At 47.7% G+C, this 13,134-nt stretch overlaps 1 protein-coding gene across 1 annotated transcript in view; it reads right to left on the bottom strand.

Moving 5' to 3' along the window:
- Positions 1-11,867, bottom strand: part of ttc39b (tetratricopeptide repeat domain 39B) — a 32,231-nt gene extending 20,364 nt beyond the window's left edge. The window contains exon 1 of the mRNA XM_079257989.1: positions 11,667-11,867. Within this exon, the coding sequence (XP_079114115.1) occupies positions 11,667-11,705 (39 nt within the window). The 5' untranslated portion in view covers positions 11,706-11,867. The remainder of the gene's footprint in view (positions 1-11,666) is intronic.
- Between the last annotated feature and the right edge of the window lie 1,267 nt (positions 11,868-13,134).

Raw genomic sequence — 13,134 nt, 5'->3', positions numbered from 1 at the left:
TCATGTTTATTGTCTGGAAACCTGGATTTTAGGTCTTCCTTCGGAAAACTGGATCCAGCATCTCGTCCTCGTTGAGTCCTCGCAGCGTGACCTTGTCGACAGACTTGTGTCCCCTCAGCAGGACTGAAACTCCCACAGAGCGTCTCCGGAGCCTCAGTAACAGGCTAATAATAGCAGCCCAGTGGCTCCTTACATAACAGCATCCAGCTGTAGCCACTCTGCCTGCAGGCTGCTGCTATCAGGCCTCTGTGGTCCACACAGACGCAGGACTTTTCCCTTCACCGCGCCAACACGTCTCTAAAAACAGAATATTGATCTCTGCAGCCTGTAGAAAACTCAACATGTCAGATCAAAACATTTCCATCCACGCAGGCGACATATTCTGCTCATATGAACACAACTGTTTTTACAGCGAGCGTTTTTACCCACAGCTTTGTCTGCCAGGTGAAGAGCATCATGATATCTTTATAATAAGTGTAATGATCAGGTGGAAACATCACAAAACAGCTACAGACCCGTCTCTAACCAGCTACAGACCCGTCTCTAATCGGTTACAGACCCGTCTCTAATCGGTTACAGACCTGTCTCTAACCGGCTACAGACCTGTCTCTAACCAACCACAGACCCGTCTCTAACCAACCACAGACCCGTCTCTAACCAACCACAGACCTGTCTCTAACCAGCCACAGACCCGTCTCTAACCAACCACAGACCCGTCTCTAACCGGCTACAGACCCGTCTCTAACCAGCTACGGACCTGTCTCTAACCGGCTACAGACCCGTCTCTAACCGGCTACAGACCCGTCTCTAACCGGTTACAGACCCGTCTCTAACCGGCTACAGACCCGTCTCTAATCGGTTACAGACCCGTCTCTAATCGGTTACAGACCCGTCTCTAACCAGGCTACAGACCTGTCTCTAACCGGCTACAGACCTGTCTCTAACCAACCACAGACCCGTCTCTAACCAACCACAGACCTGTCTCTAACCAGCTACAGACCCGTCTCTAACCAACCACAGACCCGTCTCTAACCGGCTACAGACCCGTCTCTAACCGGCTACGGACCTGTCTCTAACCGGCTACGGACCCGTCTCTAACCGGCTACAGACCCGTCTCTAACCGGCTACAGACCCGTCTCTAACCGGCTACAGACCCGTCTCTAATCGGTTACAGACCCGTCTCTAATCGGCTACAGACCCGTCTCTAACCGGTTACAGACCCGTCTCTAACCGGCTACAGACCCGTCTCTAACCAGGCTACAGACCTGTCTCTAACCAGGCTACAGACCTGTCTCTAACCGGTTACAGACCCGTCTCTAATCGGTTACAGACCCGTCTCTAATCGGTTACAGACCCGTCTCTAACCGGCTACAGACCCGTCTCTAACCGGTTACAGACCCGTCTCTAACCGGCTACAGACCCGTCTCTAACCGGCTACAGACCCGTCTCTAACCGGTTACAGACCCGTCTCTAACCGGTTACAGACCCGTCTCTAACCGGTTACAGACCCGTCTCTAACCGGCTACAGACCCGTCTCTAACCAGGCTACAGACCCGTCTCTAACCGGCTACAGACCCGTCTCTAACCGGTTACAGACCCGTCTCTAATCGGTTACAGACCCGTCTCTAACCAGGCTACAGACCCGTCTCTAACCGGCTACAGACCTGTCTCTAACCGGTTACAGACCCGTCTCTAACCGGTTACAGACCCGTCTCTAACCGGCTACAGACCCGTCTCTAACCAGGCTACAGACCCGTCTCTAACCGGCTACAGACCCGTCTCTAACCGGCTACAGACCCGTCTCTAACCGGCTACAGACCCGTCTCTAACCAGGCTACAGACCCGTCTCTAACCGGCTACAGACCCGTCTCTAACCGGCTACAGACCCGTTTCTAACCGGCTACAGACCTGTCTCTAACCAGCTACGGACCTACCGGCTATAGACCTGTCTCTAACCGGTTACAGACCTGTCTCTAACCGGCTACAGACCCGTCTCTAACCGGTTACAGACCCGTCTCTAACCGGTTACAGACCCGTCTCTAATCGGCTACAGACCCGTCTCTAACCGGCTACAGCCCCGTCTCTAACCGGCTACAGCCCCGTCTCTAACCGGTTACAGACCCGTCTCTAACCGGTTACAGACCCGTCTCTAATCGGTTACAGACCCGTCTCTAATCGGTTACAGACCCGTCTCTAACCGGCTACAGACCCGTCTCTAACCGGCTACAGACCCGTCTCTAACCGGCTACAGACCCGTCTCTAATCGGCTACAGACCCGTCTCTAACCGGTTACAGACCCGTCTCTAATCGGTTACAGACCCGTCTCTAATCGGTTACAGACCTGTCTCTAACCGGTTACAGACCCGTCTCTAATCGGTTACAGACCCGTCTCTAATCGGTTACAGACCTGTCTCTAATCGGCTACAGACCCGTCTCTAACCGGTTACAGACCCGTCTCTAATCGGTTACAGACCTGTCTCTAACCGGTTACAGACCCGTCTCTAATCGGCTACAGACCCGTCTCTAACCGGTTACAGACCCGTCTCTAATCGGTTACAGACCCGTCTCTAATCGGTTACAGACCCGTCTCTAACCGGTTACAGACCCGTCTCTAATCGGCTACAGACCCGTCTCTAACCGGTTACAGACCCGTCTCTAATCGGTTACAGACCCGTCTCTAATCGGTTACAGACCCGTCTCTAATCGGTTACAGACCCGTCTCTAACCGGTTACAGACCCGTCTCTAACCGGCTACAGACCCGTCTCTAACCAGGCTACAGACCCGTCTCTAACCGGCTACAGACCTGTCTCTAACCGGTTACAGACCCGTCTCTAACCGGTTACAGACCCGTCTCTAACCGGCTACAGACCCGTCTCTAATCGGCTACAGACCCGTCTCTAACCGGTTACAGACCCGTCTCTAACCGGTTACAGACCCGTCTCTAACCGGCTACAGACCCGTCTCTAACCAGGCTACAGACCTGTCTCTAACCAGGCTACAGACCCGTCTCTAACCGGTTACAGACCCGTCTCTAACCGGCTACAGACCCGTCTCTAACCAGGCTACAGACCCGTCTCTAACCGGCTACAGACCTGTCTCTAACCGGTTACAGACCCGTCTCTAATCGGTTACAGACCCGTCTCTAACCAGGCTACAGACCCGTCTCTAACCGGCTACAGACCTGTCTCTAACCGGCTACAGACCTGTCTCTAACCGGTTACAGACCCGTCTCTAACCGGCTACAGACCTGTCTCTAACCGGCTACAGACCCGTCTCTAACCAGGCTACAGACCCGTCTCTAACCGGCTACAGACCCGTCTCTAACCGGCTACAGACCCGTCTCTAACCGGCTACAGACCCGTCTCTAACCGGCTACAGACCTGTCTCTAACCGGCTACAGACCCGTCTCTAACCGGTTACAGACCTGTCTCTAACCGGCTACAGACCCGTCTCTAACCAGGCTACAGACCCGTCTCTAACCGGTTACAGACCCGTCTCTAATCGGTTACAGACCCGTCTCTAATCGGTTACAGACCCGTCTCTAACCGGCTACAGACCCGTCTCTAACCGGCTACAGACCCGTCTCTAACCGGCTACAGACCCGTCTCTAACCGGCTACAGACCCGTCTCTAACCGGCTACAGACCCGTCTCTAACCGGCTACAGACCCGTCTCTAACCGGCTACAGACCCGTCTCTAATCGGTTACAGACCTGTCTCTAACCAGCTACAGACCTGTCTCTAACCGGCTACAGACCTGTCTCTAACCGGCTACGGACCTGTCTCTAACCGGCTACAGACCCATCTCTAACCGGCTACAGACCTGTCTCTAACCGGCTACAGACCCGTCTCTAATCGGTTACAGACCCGTCTCTAACCAACCACAGACCTGTCACTAACCGGCTACAGACCCGTCTCTAACCGGCTACAGACCCGTCTCTAATCGGTTACAGACCTGTCTCTAACCAGCTACAGACCTGTCTCTAACCGGCTACAGACCTGTCTCTAACCGGCTACAGACCTGTCTCTAACCGGCTACAGACCTGTCTCTAACCGGCTACAGACCCATCTCTAACCGGCTACAGACCTGTCTCTAACCGGCTACAGACCCGTCTCTAATCGGTTACAGACCCGTCTCTAACCAACCACAGACCCGTCTCTAACCTCTGTGATGTACTTTCTGCAGTGGTCCTTAACTTGTCCAGGCCGGAGTTATTTTGTTACAATCAACAGCGATGAATCTGAGCGAGTAGCCGCAACTTGTGGAGTACCTCATGGGTCAATTCTTGGACCTCTTCTGTTCAACATGTATCTGCTTCCTTCGTGTCGAATAATCTAGAACTTTAACATCAATTATCATAGTTATGCAGACGAGACACAACTTTACGTGTCTTTGTCACCAGACGACTGCAGTCCAGCAGACCTACTGTTTCTGTGTTTGGAGCAAATAAAAACCTGGATGAGGTGAAAAAAAACTGTTTGGAAGAGAGTCAGCGTTGGAAAACACCTGGAGAGGATTTTAATTTAACTTTTAATAATCCTGCTTTAAATCATTTTAATTGAATCTTTATGTAATTTTATTACGGTTTTATTGTGACTATTGCCGTTTTGGGTGGCTTTTATTACTTTTTAAAGCATTATTTGCAATGCTTTTAGTGTTTTTTATGTAAAGCACTTTGAATTGTCTGGTACAGAAAAATAAACGTGCATTACCTAAGATGTCCATTGATGGCCAGCAGTGTCCTGAGGCCGAAATACCACTCTACAACCTTTTCATCCAGGACACTGTGTGTTTTGTTTTATGCACTACATCATATGCCGGCAAGCGGATCTAATGAGAGAGCTCACAGTACAGGTTGGATGTTAGATGGTTGAATTAGCCGTCGATAGCAGGTACACCACAGAGGAAATCTGCAAATGTTCCAGAGTTTGTGTTTAAAGAGTTAAAGAAACGGGTTAGGCGTCCATAATAACTAAATCACATTCTGTCTGTGTCATTATCTAAAGACACAAAGCTGTTTTCAGCCACATTTAGTCACATAAGCAGAATGTTATTCAGCAAACACAGAAAGTACAGCAGATGGATGACGATGATGATGATGATGATGATGATGGCACTCAGCAGAATATTCCCACAAACAGGAAGAAATGAATGAAGAATGTGACTCTCTCTCCCATACAAACAGATGCTCTCTCTGTCACGCTGTCAGTGTTTTTGTCTGTTTGCAGCATGCGCAGGATTCCACACACAAACACCATAAGCTGCTGCTGTGTGTGTGTCATTACAGATTAATGTTGTTAAACCAGCAGGTCCAGCACATTAACACAACACAATGCCTCAACTCGCACACGCCGCAACGCTGCTGGACCTCTCAGGTCTGCAGAGCCGAGAGGATGATGGCAAAAAGATATCCTTTCCTCCTCTAACATGGGCTCTGCTGTCTGAAGCTGAAGTGGTAAACCAGTAAGATTCAGGGTTTTTACTGGTGATATGGAGAGATGACGGAGTTTCATGTTGCAGACAAGGTGAGCTCAAAGTCAGAGGACTTCTCCGCTGACACCTGCAGCTTTCTAATCAATTAGTCAAGACTTCTACTCTGTGTCCTGTTACCCAAAGCATGCGCAACTCAAGGTGGCTCTCAGCAAGGCCCAACCTGCTAAAAGGAGCCGATAAAACCCCCTCAGACACAACTAGTCCACTTGGAAAGCTCTGGAACCTTGCTGTACCTCCTGAGGGAACTTTGGAAACCCTGAAAGGCATCAGCGCCGCCTCAAATCCTTTATTATTTCTAACCTTCTTTCAACTTCAGGACTCTTGCATACCAGAGTAGACCCATTAAATACACGTAATTAGCAGACACCTTGTTAAGCACCGGAAACCTTTGAGGAACCACAGGAAGACCTGAAAGGTCCCCAAAAGGTACAAAAGGTTCCCCAGAACTTCAAAGAAACCATTAAATATTCACAGACTTTCAACAAATCCTAAATATCTGCTGAAGAAGAGCTTCACAATCAACCAACATCCTTTTTAATGCAGTTCTCTATGATCTCTACAAAACCCACGATAGAACCTGGTACCTCATGACGGACTCCGAGATCCCCACAAACAGGAGGACATGAAGCCCGAACTATCTGCAGTGGGCCACAGTGGTAATGTCACAGAGAAACACGGTGTAGACACAAATAAAGCATGTAAAACAACCAAGCCTGACACGGTCGACACCCCATCTGACCTCTGGAAGTCATGCGGCTTTTCTGTGCAGGACGGAACGATGGACAAAGGTCTATACATTGACGAAGCGCAGCTGATCTGATCTGATGAACACTATAGTGAGTCATTAGATGCTAATACAAGCAAGAAACAAACCCACAAGATGAAGACGTGGATCATTAAGACCTAACCCTAAGACTCTCTTCTGTGTCTAAAAGTACCAAAACGATCGTAGTTAACCAGCATACCTAGAAGCATGTCGCTAGCCAACAGAGTATTTATTCAAATGGTTTGTTTTGCTCTGCAACAGACTATTAAACTGAGTCATTCTGAATAAAATGTTCCTGAAATGTTCCTGAATCATATTAAATCTCATCTTGAATTACGCTGAGAGAGTACGTCAAGACAAGATGGAGCTTCCATTTCCTACAAACCAGCTTTCCATCTCTGCCCATCCATGGTTAAACTGGTCCAACTAGACCATCATATTCTGAATGAGTCTTAACTTGACTCTTGTGGTTTCTGACCTTTAACCTGCAGAGGAAACAGGAAGTCTGCCTTTGGAGACGCAGACAGACATCGCCTTGTGTTTTCTGCTGACCCGTCAAGCCAAACAGCGCTTTTATTCATCACCTGAAGCTCCCAGTTGGAGGTGGGCTTTAGTAACTCCTATTAGCTGCTTTAGGGTAAAAAATGGAGCATTGAGACAAGAATAAAATCAGCCATTTAACTCAGACAAGTATAACTCAGACAAAATATTACGTTTGTGCTGTTTGTCTTTGCAAAACTTTGTAACTTCTGCAACAAAAAAACACAAAACAAAGATAAATTAACGGAAGGATTTCTCAGGTTTCTACACTCGGTGAAATTTTAACGCTTCTCTTCGACAAAGTAAATTTACTCAGAAAATCAGCAACACTGCCATAAAAAAACTTTAGTTACTTTAAAGTCAATGATGTAAGAATGTGCTAAAAACATGCAAAAATATGCACACATCTAAACTGAAACATGAATAAAAACAACCATCACAAAACCTCAGAAGTTATAAAAGCATCATCTCAGTGAGTGGAAAAAGCCAGAAAAGATAAATAAAGGCTTTTCAACAGACAACCAGGAGTTCTGCTCATTGTCCGTTCCCCTTAGCTTCAGCCTGGTCACTGGAACCACTGGTAGCTGCCAGTTAGCAGATCTGAGCATGCCCTCCATTTTAACAAATTGTCTTTTAAAAAGTGACGTATGTCTGACATCCATAAGCAGAGCAACTAAAGCAAAGGATAAAGTCAAACAATATGAATGCAGTAAAACAAAGAGGGCCGAGAGTTGAACCTTGTGGGACCCCACAGGAAAAGAGGGGATGGAGGGGCCACTTTAAAGAAATACAAAAGTTCCCAGAGAAAATCCTCTGTCACGTCAGACCTGAACCAGCTTACAACATAACCTTACAGGGAAACGGTGTTCCAGGTGAGATAAAACCATGTTATTGTCTGTAAGATGAAATTAAATACTTTTAAAAAGTGCAGATTCTGGACTGTGATTGGTTCTAAAACCAGAAATGAAAATAGTTTTGATCTGGAATGAACTTCAGTTGTATAAAAACTATTTTTTCTCAAAGTCTGGAAGAAATAACTTTTACCCTACACCAGAAAAAAAAAACTGCAAACGCCCCAAAACAGCCATAAAACTATCTGTATTTGGTTCATTAAGTGAATATTAGCACATATCTGTTAAATATCCAAACATCTGACCTGAGTGATGGTTTGTGTCACTAAAATAGTTCTTATATTCTATAAGTCAGTTATCGAAGGCCACTGTCCTGCAGGCTTTTCATGTATCCCTGCTCCAACACACCTGGCTATTCATTAGGATCAGGTGTATTGGAGCATAGATACATAGAAAACCATTAGAATCAGATGTGTTGGAGCAGAGATACACAGAAAACCATTAGAATCAAATGTGTTAAGGCAGGAATACATGGAAAACCATTAGAATCAGGTGTATTGGAGCAGAGATGCATTGAAAACTATTTGAACCTGGTGTGTTGGAGCATGGATACATGGAAAACTATTAGAATGTGTGTTGGAGCAGGGATACGTGGAAAACCATTAGAATCAGGCGTGTTGGAGCATGGATACATGGAAAACCATTAGAATCAGGTGTGTTGGAGCATGGATACATAGAAAACCATTAGAATCAGGTGTGTTGGAGAATGGATACATGTAAAACCATTAAAATCAGGTGTGTTGGAGCATGGATACATGTAAAACCATTAGAATCAGGTGTGTTGGAGCATTGATACATGTAAAACCATTAGAATCGGGTGTGTTGGAGCAGGGATACATGGAAAACCATTAGAATCGGGTGTGTTGGAGCAGGGATACATGGAGCCTGCAGGGTTGTGGCCGGAGCGGGACAATTTAATGGATTTCCGTAGAAAAGCAGCAGGTTTAACTCAGACAGAGAAGCTCTGAATGAGTCGACTAAACTGAAGTCTCTCCTTCTTTACGTTGCTAGTTCCTCAGACTGTTGACATTCCAGTCATACCAGTAGATATTTACACCCAGTGCTGGAATTAGCTCCAGCTCCCAGGTTGCCAGCAGGTTAAACTCCAGCAGAAACACCTGAGTGGACGTTGGTGTGAGTGTTTTTGACGTGCCTGTTTGTGCCATTCATTGCTTTGCAGCTGCATCAGACTTTCCTCTGAACTGAGCGTCAGCTGGATTCCTGCGGAACGCGAGCGGTTCAGGCTGAAGGAGCGTTCGTGGGGCGGGATGAGGGTGACATAGAAGCCAGCTGATCCCAGTCCCGACATGGTCCACTCGTGTGCGCATCATCGCTCCCGTTACCATCTGAAGCGCTCCTCTCCAGGAAGACGTTTAGTCTCCTGAAGCGTACGAAGGCCGGTCTAATCAGCTGTGATGCGAGCTCTTCTACCTTTAGGTGTCGGTAACGACAGGAGTCTCTAAAAGCCTCTTAAAGGCACCTCAGGAAGTCAGATCCCATCTAAACGAACACCAAGCAGCCGGTTTGTGGCCGAGTTGCTCAGTGGCGACGTCTTGCCTCTTCTGAACACTTTTCTGATCTTAATGTGATTTTATCAGCGGCGTGTGCGCATCATCGCTCCCGTTACCATAAAACCTCTGCAGTTTGACGTCCTGGTCTGAATCTCTCGCTGCTATCTGCTTTTATGGTCTGTTTGCTTCTGTTATAAATCTCTTTGGCCATTTTTCACAGGCAATTAGCTCGTTATTCAGCTTGTATTTCCATCTCTTTTGTTCTCTTTTTATACCACGTGATTCGTTTAGCAAACAGACCTCAGACTCTGCAGAGACCAGGGTGCTCCAACCACTCAGCGGCCTCCAGACGATTGCCCTGAAACGGCTCATAAAGGAAGTCTGAAGGGTTTATGGCGGGCGGCGGTGAGAGGCTACCTGAGTTCACCTGACGAGGCTGCGGATGTCTGTAGATCCTGCACCGACACATTTCCTCCAGACCGAAGCCGCAGTGGGCACTCCCAGTCTGAACAGCATTAAGTTGGGAGGATCAGGTGGAAATACAGGATTTACGAGGAGGATAAAGGTTAAATATTAATCTTTCCATCCCGTTCCCATCAGGGACATTTCTACCAACATTCTGGAGAAGACTGGATGTAAAGAGGCGGAAAACCGTCCTCATATTGTCCAGTTCTTGCTGTGCAGAGAAGAGACTGTGGCTGAAATCAGATCTGCCATTTACATAAGCTAACACACACACACACCCAGGAAGTGACAGTATCACTCACTCAAAGCTGATTACGCTCTGCTGATGGATAACTATCATGATCAGCTGTTTGCCAGCAGCTTCAGCTGCAGGAATAACCCGGCTGAGGAAGCTGGAGGAAGAGGACGGCTGTTTGTGTGGCTGCTTTCAGGACATTTTGGGCTTTGCAGACCTGTTGAGAGGAAAATGAGCAGCAGATTTACTGCACACATGAACCTGCTCTGCATTCTCTCTCTCCCCCAATGAGCTGCTGGCTCATTTAATCATAAACTACTCATAAACACGTCAACTTGACAGTGAAGCTGTGGACATCGGTAACTTTATAAACATGTTGCATAAACTCACAGCAGGTTACTGTAATTCTCTTAAAATGCTTTTATAATAAACTACAGTTATACTGTTTATTACAGCGTCAACATGATGGGTGATAAGATGATTATAAACTTGAACAATGGAGTCTAGTTGCTAGGGGTGGGAAAATCGAATCGAAAAATCAGAAATCGGGGTTCTTTTCTTCACAATTTCTTCACAAGGCAACCAGCATAATGCATGTTTTTAGCTTTAATGGCATTGTAAGAAGAATGTATTTTAGCTCCAACATGAACTTTTCAACCATAACTTACTCTGATGATGTCTGTGCCTAAACATAACCAGACAGTCACCATAACGTGGTGCCGTGTTGACATGTCACCAAGGCAACCAGCATAATGCATGTTTTTAAGCTTTAATGGCATTGTAAGAAGAATGTATTTTAGCTCCAACATGAACTTTTCAACCATAACTTACTCTGATGATGTCTGTGCCTAAACATAACCAGACAGTCACCATAACGTGGTGCCGTGTTGACATGTCACCAAGGCAACCAGCATAATGCATGTTTTTAAGCTTTAATGGCATTGTAAGAAGAATGTATTTTAGCTCCAACATGAACTTTTCAACCATAACTTACTCTGATGATGTCTGTGCCTAAACATAACCAGACAGTCACCATAACGTGGTGCCGTGTTGACATGTCACCAAGGCAACTGGTGAAATGTTATCCTTTGTGATTTTAAAGCAGGGCTTCTCAATGCGGGTTTTTACTGTGTCCCTGCTCCCACACGCCTGACTTAAATCAATGAGTCATTGTACAGAACTTCATGGTTGTTGCTGTTGGATCCATTAAATTTGAGTCAGGTGTGTTGGAGCAGGGACACACTGAAAGCCTGGACGACTGCAGCCTGTGTGGGAGCAGGTTGCAGTTTTCCAGGGTTCCTGCAGGAGAACAAGCGACCTGCTGGCTCAGATGTTGTTGTTTAGATGCGGTTGGATGTTTATGGTGGTGCAGTCTGACCCAACAGGTCCTCCTGCCCCCACGAACCGGATCCAGTGGGTGGAAATGTGTAAATGAGTGGAAGTGGGTCCTCACGTGCGACCCAACAGAAACTGGGAAGAGTCGCAAATAACCCTGCACGAGCCTGGAAATGTAAACACTGGAGAATTTTCTGGTGTTTTTTCTGGAAGCAGGAAATGAGTCCAGATGCGGTACGAGGTCATACTGAGAACCGGAACGTCACAGAAACCAGAACCAGAACCAGAACCAGGGCCAGGACCAGGACCAGAACCGCCGCTTGAGGAGGACACGGAGTACAGAGCGCGAGGAGGAACAGAGATGTAACCATAGGATGGAACAGGAGCTTCAGGGGGAGCAGTGGTCTCACCTCCTCCTCCGCCGCCGCTCCGTTGCCGACGTGGGCCATGTCCGTGGCGCGCGCAGGTCCGCGAGTCGCCGCTCCTTCAGGAGAGTCCTGCTCACATGCCCGTCCTGCTGCAGATCAGCGTGCCAGTCCGGAGGTTCGAGTCCCCGCTCTCCCTCCGGTACTCAGAGGTCCCGGTTCGTCCTTGTGTCGGCCAGACGTGGAGGTTCTGTTCTGCGCTCTTCCGTGAAATAAAACACGTCTGTGTTTGACAGGCACAAGCTGAGAACACACACCTCCCACATTTCCTTTTCTCCGCCCACCAGGATGGCACGCGCACTCACTCACAGGCTGCGTTTACACAAGCACCCTGCATCCCTCCACCCCAGCCTCCAACCCACCCAGCCTCCATCCCAGCCTCCATCCTCCCGCAACATTCAGCAGTTCAGCAGCGGCGGAGCTACACTTTATACGGGCGGGAGGACAGGGTGCCGCGGAAGGGGGGGGGGGGGGGGGGGGGGGGGCTTACATTGTATGTGTTTAAACCAAGCGGCAACCTCCGGTGGTTAAAAGTGAAGCCTATGCAGAAGTGCATAAAACTGCAGTCCCCCCTTCATCCACCAGGGGCTGCAAAACAGAGCAAATCCCCATAGACTCCCATGTTAAAAAGACCAACTTCACAGCAGAAATAAACATGTTTACAGCCTGGTTCAAAAATCCATTTTCAGTTTCTAGGTCAGGTTTACCTTCATGATTAGGGAAGTGTCCTTTTGATTGACAGGTACCCGACATCCCGCTTCAAGTCATAAGAACATAGAACAACCGCGGTTTTTAGCCGGTTAACAATGTGAATTAGCTTTAGCCCGCTTACCTCCGTTTAGTGGTTATCTCCTGTTATCTCTGGGTTAGCTCGGTTAGCCTTTAGCTACAGAAAGCTCAGAGTTTGCTCGATGTCCATCATCCACCATGACGCTCACAGCCCCCCTCTCAGCTCCACCTCTTTGCCCATATTTGTATTTTCCGGGCGAGACGACACGCATGACGCTGCCAAGATGGTGATGGTAGGAACCGCCCACCGAGCTTCAATTCAGCTCTTCAGAAACCTACGGGTGACGTCACGGAGGCTCCGTACATCTCTTTATATACAGTCTATGGTTTAAACCAGTGTGCCACGGCACAGTGGTTGAAAAACACTGGTTGAAACTAGTCTTTTTTTCTTTATTATGAAGCCTAATAGTTGTTATATGTAATAATATTAATATTAATATACAGCTGAAGCACCCAGGGCGGGATTAAAAGTGCGCAGGCCCCTGGGCCCAAATTGTTCCACGGCCCCCCTTCCCCACCGCAACATTGTGAAAAATGTGAGTGATACATTGTGAAACAACACTTCTAACATCTCTCAGCCAATGGTACCAATGGCAATACTCTATTGGTCGTGGTGTAACTATCTGGCTTTTATATACATTTTGTTTCATGTCCAAACTGTTGG

This window comes from Telmatherina bonti (genome assembly GCF_933228915.1).
Source record: "Telmatherina bonti genome assembly, chromosome: 18".
In the NCBI taxonomy this organism is placed as follows: domain Eukaryota; kingdom Metazoa; phylum Chordata; class Actinopteri; order Atheriniformes; family Telmatherinidae; genus Telmatherina; species Telmatherina bonti.
The sequence above is the reverse complement of the archived record's forward strand: the minus strand, read 5'-3'. Positions and strand labels throughout refer to the sequence as shown.